The 15,578-nt window shown below is 38.3% G+C and overlaps 1 protein-coding gene across 2 annotated transcripts in view; it reads right to left on the bottom strand.

Annotated features, from left to right (window-relative positions):
- Window positions 1-15,578, bottom strand: part of SNX27 (sorting nexin 27) — a 69,814-nt gene that overhangs the window by 35,349 nt on the left and 18,887 nt on the right. For both annotated transcript variants that reach the window (XM_023259168.2, XR_006583045.1), the window contains exon 2: window positions 7,636-7,867. In XM_023259168.2, coding sequence (XP_023114936.1) covers window positions 7,636-7,867 — 232 coding nt within the window. The remainder of the gene's footprint in view (window positions 1-7,635; window positions 7,868-15,578) is intronic.

Below are 15,578 nucleotides of genomic sequence, written 5' to 3'. Positions count from 1 at the left end.
CTGTTCTACACATGATGCTTGGCATATTCAATCACATATTACAGGACAAAAAAGCAAGACATAAAAAACACATATGTCAAGAGATAAGGTAGTCTCAGAGATATCTAGATGTTAAAACTATCAGACAGGGATCTTAAAATAACTATGATTCAGGGGCGCCTGGGTGGCTCAGTCAGTTGAGCAAATGACTCTTGATTTCAGCCCAGGTCATGATCTCGTGTTTCATGGGTATGAACAGCATGATGGGCTCCACGCTGACAGTACGGAGCCTGCTTGGGATTCTCTCTTTCTCTCTCTCTCTCTCTCTCTCTCTCTCTCTCTGCCTCTTCCCTGCTCACTCTGTCTCTCTCAAAATGAATAAACAAACTTAAAACAATTTTTTTAATAAAATAAAATAACTATGATTCATATATTAAAAGATCTCATGGAAAATGTACACAGCATGTATAAATAGATGGAGAATTTTAAGGGAAATAATAGAAATAAAAAAACATGATGCCAGAGATGTAGAATTTCTCTGACAAGCTCATCAGTAGACTGGACACAGCTGAGGAAATAATCAGTGAACTTGCAAATAGGACAATAAAAATAATCTAAAGCAAAACAAAAAAGAAAAACAGAATAGAGCATTCAAAAGCTAAAGGCCAATATCAGTCTAACACATGTGTAATTAGAATCTCAGAAAGACAAAAGAAAAAAAAACACAGCTGAAGAAATATTTGATGACATACTGGCTGAGATTTTTTGAAAAATGATAAAAGATATCAAACCATAGCTCTATAAAGTTTAGAAAACTCCAATCACAGGATAAATACCAAAAAATACCTAGTTTTGAAGTTTAAAAACTTTGACAGTAACTAGAAGGGGTTAAAACATTACATAGAGAGGAACAAAAACTGGCAGGCTTCTCACTTCTCTAAGTGACACTTAGTGACACTAAGCAGGCCAAAAGACAGGAGTCACATTTTAAAGTATTGAAAGAAAAAACTATCAACCCAGAATTTTATACCAATAAAAATATCTTTCAAATGTAAGAATGAAATAAAGACTTCTTCAGACCAACAAAAGCTAAGGGAATTCATTGCCAGCAGATGTGCCCTATAAGAACATTAATGGAAATTCTTCAGGCAGAGGGAATAAGATAGCAGATGGAAACTGAATTTACACAAAGGAACAAAGGACACCAGAAATGGTAAATATGTGGTTAAATATAAAATAACTCTTTCAATCTCTTTAAACAATCTCTTGATTGTTTAAAACAAAGAAAACAACAAAGTAATATGGAATTTATAACGCCTTTAGAAGTAAAATGTACGACAACAGCACAAAGGATGGGAGAAGAAAATGAAATACACTGTTGTAAAATTCTTTCATTATATGAGAAATAATATTGTATTATTTAAAGATAATACTTACAAAGATGTATAGTGTAAAGTGGGAACAACTGCTAAGAAAATAAAACAACAAGGGGCGCCTGGGTGGATCAGTCAGTTAAGGGTCCAACTCTTGCTCTTGGCTCAGGTCATGATCTCGAGGTTCACGAAATTGAGCCCTGCACTGGGCTCTGTGCTGACAGCGCAAGGCCTGCTTGGGAGTCTCAGTCTCTCTCTCTCTCTCTCTCTCTCTCTCTCTCTCTCTCTCTCTCTCTGTGTCCCTCCTCCGCTCGTGCTCTCTCTTAAAATAAATAAATAAACATTAAAAAAAACCCAAATTGGGGCGCCTGGGTGGCTTGGTCAGTTAAGCGTCTGACTTCGGCTCAGGTCATGATCTCACGGTCCATGAGTTCGAGCCCCGCATCAGGTTCTGTGCTGACAGCTCAGAGCCTGGAACCTGTTTCAGATTCTATGTCTCCCTCTCTCTCTGCCCCTCCCCTGTTCATGCTCTGTCTCTCTCTGTCTCAAAAATAAATAAACGTTAGGGGCGCCTGGGTGGCGCAGTCGGTTAAGCGCCCGACTTCAGCCAGGTCACGATCTCGCAGTCCGTGAGTTCGAGCCCCGCGTCAGGCTCTGGGCTGATGGCTCAGAGCCTGGAGCCTGTTTCCGATTCTGTGTCTCCCTCTCTCTCTGCCCCTCCCCCGTTCATGCTCTGTCTCTCTCTGTCCCAAAAATAAAAAATAAAAACGTTGAAAAAAAAAATTTATAAAAATAAATAAATAAATAAACGTTAAAAAAAATTACAAAAAAAACCCCCAAATTATATCTAATAATACAATAATGGAGATAAAACAGGATCATTAAAAAATACTCCATTAATTAAAAAGATGGCAGGAAAGGAGGACAAAAGGAATGAAGAACAGACGAGATACAGTTCATAAAGAATAAGATGATAGATTTAAACCTATTTCAATAATTATATGAAACGTAAGTAGACAACACACTCCAAATAAACGACCAAGACTGCCAAATAAAAAGCAAGACACAAGTATATGCTGTCTATAAGACTTACCTTAAGCACGGCTATATAGATAAGTTAAAAGTAAAAGGATGGAAAAGATATCCAATGAGAACAATAATCAAAGGTGAAGTAGCTATTAGCGGCCATATGTTAATACCAAAGAAAGATTTCAGAACAAAGAATATTACAAGAAATAAAGAGATATTTCACAACATTAAAGGGGCCAATTCATCAAGAAGGCAACAGCTTCATTATATATGAAAAAAACTGATAGAACCTAAGAGTCTCCTATAGACCAACCTTTCCAGTGATAACAACTACAAACTCTGGACCAAATGCAAAAATCAATTACCCGAGAATTCTGAATACTACACTAACTGCAGGCAGATTGCAGAGGGACATTAAAATATGGAGCACACCACTGAGAGGGGTGGGGGGAGGTGTCCTGCTTTTAGGGGGCTTTGCCCAGACAGTGGGCATAAGTTACAAAGTAGCCTAACTTAGGCAACTAAAAACTCCAATAGAAACCCTGACGTCTTCCTGCCTGGAGGAAAGAAAGGATTCTAGGCAACCATGGCCGCCACCAGAAAGAGTAGGGAATTCCAGAAGAGAGAAACACAGAAAAGGATGCCTTAAGTTTGTGAATGAACACCAAGTATCTCATACTAATCCCTCCCTGAATGATACACATGCAGAACAGATTCAAAGTAGTACAGAAAAGCCTGAAAGAATTGGACTGAAACATGAAGTACAACCCACAAGCCGCATAGCTTGTTAATTGCCAGGTAAAACAAAACATCAACATTCCTTAGCGAATATCACAGAACTCAGGGCCTACACAATGCAACATTCACAATATCCAGGATACAATCCAAAATTACTCACTGTACAAAGGAGGAGGATATGACCCATTTTCAAGGGAAAAGACACTAAACAGAAGACAATCTCAAAATAACAAAAATATTGAAATGTTCAGACATAACCAACAGAATACAGAAATAGAACCACATGTTCAATTGATTTTCAACAATAAAGCCAAGGTATTTCAATGGGGAAAAGATATTCCTTTTCAACACAGGCTGCTGGATATCAAATGGGGAAAAACAAAATCTTGACCCTTATATCATTTAGTATTGATACAAGAATCAACTCAGAATGGGTCCCAGACCTAAACATAAGAGCGAAAACTATGATGCAGCCATTTTGGAGAAAAGTCTGGCATTTCCTCAAAAGGTTAAACATAAGAGTTACCATATGACCCAGTAATTCCATTTCTACGTAATATCCAAGAGAAATGAAAACACATATCCACATCAAAAATTGTACATACATGCTCAAAACAGCATTATTCATAACAGTCAAAAAGTAGAAATAACCCAAATGTCCATCAGTTGAAGAACAGATAAATTAAATGTGGTATATCCAGACAATGGAATATTACTTGGTTGATACACGCTACAACATGGATAAACCCTGAGAACACATACGATTTCATTTACATGGAATGTCCAGAAGAGGCAAATCCATAGAGACAGAAAATAGATTAGTAGAGAGCAGATGGGAGGTTTGGAGGAGGTGGCTAAAAGGTACAGTGTTTCTTTCTGAGGTGAGGAAAACGTTCTAAAATTGTGGTGATGGCTACACTACTCTGTTGATCATACTAAGAACCACTGAATTATATACACCTAAGGTATACAACTGCTGGTATGTGAATCATACCTCAATAAAGTTATTACAAAAACAGAGAGCTAAAACTATAAAATTTTTTCAAGAAAACATAAAAGATTTGTATCCTTGGGTTAGGCAGGTTTCTTACAACACGACCCATAAATGAAAAAGATAAACTGGACTTCAAAAAAATTTAAAACCTCTGTTCTTTGAAAGACACTATTAAAAATAAAATAAAAAGGCCAGCCACAGCCTGGGAGAAATATTTCACAAAATATCTATCTGATAAAGGACTCCAGATACATAAAGAACTCAACAACAAAATAGGACAATCCAAGTTTTAAAATGGGGGGAAAAAAGTTGAACTCTTCACCAGTAAAAATATAAGAATGGCCACTAAATACATGAAAATAAAGCTTTCATCATGAGTCTTTAGGCAAATGCAATTAAAACCAGACGGAGAGGGGTGCCTGGGTCGCTCAGCTGGTTGAGTGTCCGACTTCAGCTCAGGTCATGATCTCATGGTTCATGAGTTCGAGCCCCACGTCAGGCTCTGTGCTGGCAGCTCAGAGCCTGGAGCCTGCTTCAGATTCTGTGTCTCCCTCTCTCTCTGCCCCTCCCCCACTCACACTCTGTCTCTCTCAAAAATAACCATTAAAAAACAATTTAAGAGGCGCCTGGGTGGCGCAGTCAGTTAAGCGTCCGACTTCAGCCAGGTCACGATCTCGCGGTCTGCGAGTTCGAGCCCCGCGTCAGGCTCTGGGCTGATGGCTCAGAGCCTGGAGCCTGTTTCTGATTCTGTGTCTCCCTCTGTCTCTGCCCCTCCCCCATTCATGCTCTGTCTCTCTCTGTCCCAAAAATAAATAAACGTTGAAAAAAAAAATTAAAAAAAAAAAAAAAACAATTTAAAAAAAAAAAAGTGGGAATGCAAGTTGGTGCAGCCACTCTGGAAACCAGTGTGGAGGTTCCTCAAAAAATTAAAAATAGAACTACCCTACGACCCAGCAATTGCACTACTAGGCATTTATCCAGGGGATACAGGTGTGCTGTTTTGAAGGGACACATGCACCCCCATGTTTATAGCAGCACTATCGACAATAGCCAAAGTATGGAAAGAGCCCAAATGTCCATTGATGGATGAATGGATAAAGAGAATGTGGTATATATATACAATGGAGTATTACTCGGCAATCAAAAAGAATGAAATCTTGCCATTTGAAACTACATGGATGGAATGGAGGGTATTATGCTAAGTGAAATTAGTCACAGAAAGACAAAAATCATATGACTTAACTCATATGACGACTTTTAAGAGACAAAACAGATGAACATAAGGGAAGGGAAACAAAAATAATATAAAAACAGGGAGGGGGACAAAACAGAAGAGACTCATAAATAGGGAGAACAAACTGAGGGTTACGGGAAGGGTTGTAGAGGGGGGTGGGCTAAATGGGTAAAGGACACTAAGGAATCTACTCCTGAAATCATTGTTGCACTATATGCTAACGAATTTGGATGTAAATTTTAAAAAATAAATAAAAATTAAAAAAAATAAATACAGTATTAAAAAAACAAAAAGACGAAGATACCACTACAATGCCTAGAATTTTAAAAACCGATAATACCAAGCATTAGAGAGATTATAGAGCAACTGGAACTCTCCACTGCAAATGAGAATATGCAAAAATGGTACAGCCTCTTTGGAGAACAGTTTGACTATAAGGTTAAACTTTTACCATATGACCCTGCAATTCCACTTATAGCTACTCAAGAGAAATGAAAACATGTATCTACCTAAAGCCCTGTATATTAACGTTATTTCATGGCAGCTTTAATCATAATAGCCCCAAACTGGAAGCAACCCAAACATACATCAACAAGTCACTGGATAAACAAACTGCAATGAAGTTATCCAATTAAAAAGTAATTGCAATTAAAAGAAACAAACTACTGACATACACAACAACTATAAATCTTAAAAGCACTACACTAAATGAACAATGCCAGACACAAAAAAGCTACTTATATGATCCTATTGATTTGACATCCTAGAAATGGCAAAATAGAGTAACAGAAAGATGATCAGTGGTCAACAGGGGTAGTGCTACAGGGAAAGGGCTAACTATAAAAGGTCACAAGAGAAGTCTCTGGGTGGTGAAAGTATTCTTCTATCTTGATTGTGACAGTGGTGATTATGAAACTATGTACATTTACCCAAACTCATGAAACTGGACATGTTAATGCAGGTAAATTGCGTTCAATAATGTTGATTTTCTTAAAAGGGACAATCAGTTTCACTCCTTTTCTAAAAGGGACAATCAGTTTCATTCCTTTTCTAAAGACTACAAAGGTTCTCAAGATCCCAGGTAATTCCCAAAAGGTCTCAACATCCATTGTGCTCTAATTTTAGGATCTGACCTTGATTTCTACTCTTTACATGCCTTATGACTGAATGGATAGCACCTCTGAAATACGAAACTCTAAACTGTGTACATGGCTCTGAGAATCCATAGACCAGACCAACCTAGACTGTGCTCTGTACTACCATCACCAGCTAAATTACAGATGCAGTTGAACATTGTTTGATCCTTCTGAATTTTTCTGGCTTACTTGCTTGCTTTTCTCATCTCCTCACTAAAAAGAATTTACCACAAGTGTCCTGTAGCTCATTCCTATACAGGGAACAAATCTCAGTTTCAGAGACAGCAACTTGAGTCAGCCGTTCAGCTTGAAACATGTGTAGTCTATTTGTCAATGTCTAACAGAACCCACTGCACTTTCTACAAAGAATAATCAATTTCTCATTATATCAACACTCCCCAAATAATCAAAGGCAAATAAAGCATACCGCAATCAAGAGAAAAAGTAAGTAGATTGGGCTATCAACAGCAACTGGGTTTTGAGGAACAAGCAAAGGCACTCAGAAAAGGGGCGGCACCCAGAACTCAAGGTGGGCTTTCCCACACATCTACAACAGGAACAGACTAGAAATGTAATAGAGCAGTTCATGGGAACTGTATTCAGAGTATAATTAGGACCTTGGGAAAAACCCACATTAATCATTCACACGGACATCTCCAAAGAAAATGAAAAAGAACAAGATGTGGAGAGAAGGGTAGGGCACTTGCAGGTTCTGATGTGGACAAACTCTGTATTACCAAAATGTTTCGGAAGACACCACCTTTTAAAATTAATCTTGCTCTACAGCTCAGCAGAGTCAATAGTAAGTGAGAGACTGCTAGTAGCAAAGAGATACAGCAACTAATAAAAGAACAAACAAAACCAACTCACACGTGTTTACAACCAGAATACAAATACAAATTTAAAACTGTCTGGAAATAAAATGGAATACACTTAAGCAGAAAGAGAAATCTTCTTCATTACTGTAGTTCACCTCCTGCAAAAAAAAATCACGGTCAGTGTCTTTTATTTATGTGTGAACCCATCTTCCTGGTAGGCAAACTGACCTAGGTTGAGGTGATTGCATCTAGTGCTCTAGTATAAATCATAAATGATAAGCCTGGGGGAAACAAAAGCTAGATGTTTGGAGGACTGAGTTGGGCTGACACTCACCACAAACTTCTCACCATTCTGCTCCACATGTTTGTATGTGGGGACCGATATGGGCACAGCTTGCTTTTCTGTGTAATCATAAAATGATTGTCCCAACGAGTCTTCACTGGGATCTAGGTTATCTGCCTCATGTGGAGGCACAGACAACACTGTCAAGATCAATTCCTTCTCGCCTGCTCGGATCAGGTCCACCACCTGCTTGTGTGTCGCCCCCTCAACATTCACGCCGTTCCTAAGGGGAAAAAGGGAAAAAGACAATCCCATAAACAAGAAGGGTCCAAACACCTTGTATCTCCACCCTCCTACCCCACTCCAGTGTCATGCAGTATGAACCATAAAAACAAAATTAATTTGGCTCCAGAAAGGCTGTTTATATTTTTATAGATCATAATGTGAAGAACTGTTTGTAAACTTACAGCAGGGAGAACAAAATGGAAACGTTGGAGAGGACCTGACCCTCCAAGCCAGAATCCCACACTTCGTTTCAAGAAAGCACACAGGAAAGAGGGCACAAAGCTTTCAAAGCTAATTTCCTCACCCTAACCAAGCATGTATACTATGCAGTCAAAGTAGCTTTTAACAATCCTGCCATTTGAACTGTACTTAATCCTTCTTAAACTTTCTGAAATTTCTGTTATCAGAAAGTTTTTACAAAATATATTCCTTTAATTTGTAAAGACTCAAAAAGGATGACTTAAGATAATTTATATATGTGTATCTGATTTCACCCCATATCTTCAAATCATTCAACTTAACTTTCCTTTATACTGAGTTTCATCACCTTGAGAGTTAAATGGTATAGATATTCATACACACTAGTCTCATTTTTAAAAAGGCAAGGGGATGGGGCGCCTAGGTGGCTCAGTTGGTTAAGTGTCCAACTCTTGATTTTGGCTCAGGTCATGATCTCACAGTTCATGAGATCAAGCCCCATGTCAGGTTCTGCGCTGACAGCATATAGCCTTCCTGGGGTTCTCTCTCCCTGTCTTTCTGCCCCTCCCCTGCTTTCACATACTCACTCTCTCAAAGTAAAAAAAAAAAAAAAAAAAAAAAAAAAAAATTTTAATAAAAAAATTTTAAAAAGACAAGGAGATAACTAAATTTTCATTATCTTAACTAACTTCTTTCTCCTCCCAATCATGTCAATTAATCTCTCTTAGCATTCTATCTTCTTTCTGTGCTATCTCACTTAAAACTCTGTGTAATCAGTTCAAGATTAAAAAAAATGTACATCTAAAGTTATATAGGGGCGCCTGGGTGGCTCAGTCGGTTAAGTGTCCGACTTCGGCTCAGGTCACAATCTTGTGGTCTGTGGGCTCATGCCCTGCACCGGGCTCTGTGCTGACAGCTCAGAGCCTGGAGCCTGTTTCAGATTCTGTGTCTTCCTCTCTCTCTGACCCTCCCCCGTTCATGCTCTGTCTCTGTCTCAAAAATAAATAAACGTTAAATAAATAAATAAATAAATAAATAAATAAATAAAATAAAGTTATATAGTAAATCAACCTACTCATTCTCCTCCCTGTTTCACTGTACATAAAAAGGCTGCAACTAGGAAAAGTACAAGGTTTGGAAGAACAATAATTTTGTCAAAAAAGATGCTGAGTCTCACAAAACTCACTCAGCAAACTGAAGTACCTTCCCACAATGCTGACCCTGCCTGCCATCTCAGCGAAAACCACTAGGCAGCTAGCTGACCAAAGGTTCCCTCCATGGCTATCCCATGAGAGTTAGGAAACACACACCTGGCCTTTAGTCAATTTGATAAAAGCTTATGTACCCTTTAGAGTTAAGCTCTTTTTCAGTTACAAACCATTAGGATTTTTCCTTCCTGAAAATGATGCTAAGTTTAGTAACAAGCCTTCCACAAATGTTTCAGTCACTGGAATTGTCTCTGTCAGACTCTGGTATCTGAAACATCCATTTACATAAACAGAAAAGGCAGGAGGTCATCCAGCTAAAGCTCTTTCCTTTTGGGTTAACAACCTAGTCAGTAAATCAGCACGCTAGACATTTCACAACCTAAAGTCTAACTTATACACACAAAAATTCAATAATTTTACAATTGGCTACCTGTAGAAGAAAATAAAAGCACCCTCACCACTGATTGGGAACTGGGGCTTCTAAAATTTGAATCAGGTCAAACTAGTAATCAGGAAAAAGTGATCAACTCTGATCACAGAACAAGATGGTAAAACAGAGAGAAAATAGGCATTGAAGCTAGATCTACATGGGTTCAAATCCTGACCCTGCCTTTAGTACTGGCACTGGTCTTAACTAAGTCATCTAATCTTTCTTAGCATTGATTTCTGCATCTGTAAAGTGGGGACGATAATAAGTCCCAAACAAGGTTATTGTGAGGATTGATGTAATGAAACATGTAACCTGCTGGGAACACCACCTGAACACTCGCATTAGAAGTACTGTGTAGATGCCTGTTACAAAGAAATTCTGGTTGAAGAAGAAATGGAAACTAAAGTTGGGGATTGCCAAAGGATTTCATCTAAATCTTAGCCTTATACAATCAAAAAGAATGAAATCTTGCCATTTGCAACTACGTGGAAGGAACTGGAGGGTATTATGCTAAGTGAAATTAGTCAGAGAAAGACAAATACCATATGACTTCACTCATATAAGGACTTTAAGAAACAAAACAGATGAACATAAAGGAAAGCAAACAAAAATAATATAAAAACAGGAAGGGGGACAAAACGTAAGAGACTCTTAAATATGGAGACAAACACAGGGTTCCTGGAGGGGCTGTGGAAGGGCGGATGGGCTAAATGGGTAAGGGGCGTTAAGGAATCTGCTCCTGAAATCACTGTTGCACTATATGCTAACTAATTTGGGTATAAATTTTTTTAAATAAAATGATAAATAAATAGATAAAAATAAAATTAAATCTTAGCCTTATTAATAGTTCTGAGAAAATGTTTTGCTGATAGAAGAAAAATAAAATTGAAAAAGCAAAAGTTAGAAATCAACAGAAAACTTCATTTACCCCTGTGAGTCTTAGCTTACTTATGAATAACCTTATTTTTTATTGTTGTTATTTTGTTTTTTAAGTTTATTTATTTGTTTTGAGAAAGAGGGAGAGTGTGCATGTATGGGGGAGGGGCAGAGAGAGAGGGAGGGGGAGAGGGAGAGAGAGAGACAGTCCCAAGCAGGTTCCGCACAGACAGCATGGAGCCTGATATGGGGCTCAAACTCACAAAGCAGGAGATCTCGACCTGAGCCAAAATCAAGAGTCAGCCACTTAACCAACTGAGTCACCCAAGTGACTTAATTTTTTTAACCAAGTGGGAAAAACTCACACTTTAGAGGCCAAATAAAACATTTTAGATACTAAAACAAGATTTTTATGTTAGTAAAATCAATCTTATGAGATGCACATCTATGAAAAAACGTTTAACAGCTCTGCTCAAATCTTATTTTCAGCTCCCTCATTTTTTTACTTTAAAGGATCTTTAACCTGGGGTATAGTTGTCAATAGACTTTGGGGGTTATATAGCATTATATAGACTATAGAATTTGTATGAAAAACTGTATTTGTGTGCATATATGCATTTTTTCCAGAGGAAAGGCTTCAAAAGGGAGCAATGTAACCTCCAGAAAGCTTAAGAACTACTGCTCTCAACACACACTTCCTCCACCCATTGAGTTTTCGAGTTAGAATGCACTGTTCCCAGGGTCACTCGCAAAAGCAAGCCCAAAAGTCATCAAAGAAACTGAAGTAAGGCTTATTCCAGGAGCCAGGGAACTTGCCTATTTTCACTTCTTTATCAGAAAGACCAAGTTCAAATTGGCTACCATCCCAAAAACCTCTTTAAAAATAAATTAAAAAATAAAGACAGGAACGAACTACCAGTCTCACATTCTAAACATACTTGCTGGAAACCAATTTGACAATAAATTTCATATATTGAAAAAATAAATAAATAAATAAATAAACACACTTGCTAATGTTTATTTGGTTCAACTATAGAAAGAATGCTATACATTCTGCAATTTAATACAAGGCTGGAAATTCCTTCATTCTTCAGAGAATGAAATGAAGTTAGTAAAAAATGCTAGACAACTAATTTCAAAAAGGGCCCTCTGTCAAGAATTAAGAGAGCTTTACAATCATAAAAACGTTTACATAGCATCCTCTTTTCCGCTAGAATTCCTCTATAACTAAACTCAAATTAAGTGTGGCCCAATTTGGACAATTCTAAAGACATAAATAAATGCAAACAATAAATTCTGCAATAAAGGGAATTTATAGCAGTAGACTTCTGGTTCAAAGCATGGGTTTTAGAGTCAGACAGACTTGGGTTTAGTACCACTTGTACCATTTAACAGATGAGAAATTAGGTAAGTTATTCAATTTCACTAAACCTCAGTTTCCTAATTCATAAAATGGCACTAATAATACCTATAGCTAACAGAGTGAGAACCAAAATGGGATAAAGCCTTAGAACATGGTAACCATTCAGTAAATGATAGCTATTGATTGGGGCGCCTGGGTGGCTCAGTTGGTTAAGTGTCCAACTTCAGCTGAGGTCATGATCTCATCGTCCGAGAGTTGGAGCCCCGCATCGGGCTCCATGCTGATAGCTCAGAGCCTGGAGCCTGATTCAGATTCTGTGTCTCCCTCTTTCTCTGGCCCTCCCCATTCATGCTCCGTCTCAAAAAAATAAACATTAAAAAAAAATAAAAAATAAATAAATGATAGCTATTTATATGATAGTATTTGTGTCAGTTGGGTAAACAGGTTAGTAGCATGTTAGCCTCCTGATGACACAACCCTTTCCACCGCCAATTTCCCTCGCCTTTCTTCTTCTTGTCTTTATAACATGATCTATGGGCACCTGCATGGTTCAGTGGTAGAGTGTCTGACTTTGGCTCAGGTCATGATCTAGCAGTTCTTGAGTTCAAGCCCTGCATCAGGCTCGCTGCTGTCAGCACAGAGCTTGCTGTATCAGAGAGACCCTCTGTCTCCCTCTCTCTCTGCCCCTGCCCTGCTTGAGCTCTCTAAAAAATAAACAAACATTAAAAAAAAAACTATTATAACATAATTCAGCTGGAATTCATTTGAAAATAAATGACTCAGTTCTCAACCTATGCTGATGGGGATCACAAGAAGGGTATCATTTTCGTAAGACCACTGCATCGGAGAACCACCTAGTCCTACACCATGCAGAAATAACTCTGCCCAATAGGGTCTTACTCATGTATGTTCTTCCAGAAAGAAAGGGAATGGCTTAAACACACTATCAAAACATTTTCATCAGATAATGATTAAACAAATACAGCTAAATGCTAATTATAAAATCTAGGTGGCACAAATGCAGAGGTATGCACTGTTCATTTCCTTCAACTTTTCTGTATGTCTGAAATTTTTCATAATAGGTGAGGAAACAAAAGGCTACCAAAAATCTCCCAACAATCCAAATAAGACGAAATTTTGTTTTCTTAGGTAACTAGGTGATACCCAAAATTTCCTTTGTATTTTCAGCACTATAAAGATATACCTAATAATTTTATTTTTTTTATGTTTTTTTAATTTTATTTTTGAGAGAGACAGAGCACAAGTGGGGGAGGGGCAGAGAGTGAGAGAGAGAGAGAGAGAGAGAGAGAGAGAGAGAGAGACAAAAATCCAAAGCAGGCTCCAGGCTCCAAGCTGTCAGCAAAGAGCCCAACATGGGGCTCAAACTCACAAACTGTGAGATCATGACCTGAGTTGAAGTCGGTGCTTAACCAACAGAACCACCCAGGCGCCCCAATCACACAAAGGTTTTTAAACAACCTCCCTATTTTCTCTACAATATATCTTCTAGGAAACTGGGTGAAGGCTCACAAGTTGGAGAAAAACAGACTCTTGACACATGAGATGAGGGACACTGCTTTGACTTTTCACTGCTTAATTGCCCAGTTAGTGGGTACAGCAATACTAGACACTTAGACTATAAAAGCAAGGAACTATTCTACTGAAATCTGAATATCTGTCCTTTCTAATTTTGCAGTTCAGTCATTTGACTGGCTTAGATTGGCTACTTTTCTTTCTTTCTTTTCTTTTTTTAAATTTATTTATTTATTTTGAGAGAGACAGAGAAAGAGAAAGAGAGCAGGAAAGGGGGGGGGGGGAGAGTGAGAAAGAGAGCAGGAAAGGGGGGGGGAGAGAGAGAGAAAGAATCCCAAGCAGTCTCAGTGCTGTCAGTGCAGAGCTGGATGCAGGGCTCACAACTGTGAGATCATGACCTGAGTCAAAGTCAAGTCAGATGCTTCACTGACTGGACCACCCAGGCACCCATCTTTTTTTCTTTCTTTCTTTCTTTTTCTTTTCTTATGAGCAAGCTCCAATGTGGGGCTGGAACTTATAACCCTGTGATCATGAGTCACATGCTCCACCAACTGAGCCAGCCAGGCATCCCAGATTGGCTCCTTTTCGTCGAACTCTGACTTCTTACTATCTTACTTAGGCAAACAATCAAGCCAGAAAATATTTTTATTGACTAATAATCTTAACACTCATGCTGTACTTTGCCTTTAAACTCTTGAGATAAGAGATTCAAACATGCATAAGCCATGAACATAGCCACAGGAAGTGTAGCTTGGATATGTCTACACAAAATTACTCTTCTGGACGACTAAATACCAAGAAATTTTTGGAATTTTGTTTCAGAAATAATAACATTTTCATCTTACATTTTATTGTAATTTATTTATCCTAATTTACTGATAAGAAAAGAGAAGTATAATTAGAGAAAAGTAAATGGTCAAAGGCTTCTAAAATGTTTGAGCCTTGGGGCACCTGGGTGGCTCAGTCGGTTAAGCATCCGACTTTGGCTCAGGTCATGATCTCGCGCTCCATGGGTTCCAGCCCCGCATCGGGCTCTGTGCTGACAGCTCAGAGCCTGGAGCCTACTTCAGATTCTGTGTCTCCCTCTCTCTCTGGCCCTCCCCTGTTCATGCTCTGTCTCTCTCTGTCTCAAAAATAAATAAACGTTAAAAAAATAATAAAATAAATACATAAATAAAATGTTTGAGCCTTTTCTGTTTTCTTTTTTATTTCAGAGAGAGAAAGAATGCGAGCTGGGGAGAGGAGCAAAGGGGGAGAGAGAGAGAATCTTAAGCAGGAGCCCAATGTGGGACTTGATCCACGAACCTGGGATCGTGACTTATGCAGAAATCAAGAGTCAGATGCTCAACTGACTGAGCCACCAAAATGCCCCGAGCTTTTTCTAACTGTAAATCTTGTCAACAACTTAAAAAGTGCAAAATTATCATCGCAATTACTTTTAATGTTAACTTACATGGAAAATAAGATGATGACTATGTAAATAGGTAAAAATGCTTTTGAAAGTAATTTCACTGGTAATATGCACTAAAGTTATAAAAATGTTCACATTTTTTTCAACTAAAATGGCATTATGAAAATTTATCCTAAGGAAAAAATCAAAACAAGAGCTCCAAGAGGGAAAGAACTTCACCGTGGCATGTAGACCACTCTCAAGTCTATGTTGAAAGAAAAAATGAAGTAACCCTAAACAAAGAAAAAGGTTGTTTCCAAATTTGTTCTTATAAAAAGTCAACAACAGAGGGATGAATGATTAAGAAAATTAAAGCACAAATTGAATATAAAAGTTATTTAAAATTGTACATATGAAGAAAATAATCTGGAAACATGTTTGACCTGATGTTAAAAAGTGGATTATAAAACGCAACTTCTAAAAGGTAACATAGGGGAGCCTGGGTGGCTCAGTCGGTTGAGCGTCCGACTTCGGCTCAGGTCACGATCTCTCGGTTTGTGAGTTCGAGCCCCGCGTCAGGCTCTGGGCTGATGGCTTGGAGCCTGCTTCCGATTCTGTGTCTCCCTCTCCCTCTGCCCCTCCCCCATTCATGCTCGGTCTCCCTCTCTCTCAAAAATAAATAAACATTAAAAAAATTAAAAAAATAATAAA

This window comes from Felis catus, chromosome C1 (genome assembly GCF_018350175.1).
Source record: "Felis catus isolate Fca126 chromosome C1, F.catus_Fca126_mat1.0, whole genome shotgun sequence".
Lineage (NCBI taxonomy): Eukaryota > Metazoa > Chordata > Mammalia > Carnivora > Felidae > Felis > Felis catus.
The sequence above is the reverse complement of the archived record's forward strand: the minus strand, read 5'-3'. Positions and strand labels throughout refer to the sequence as shown.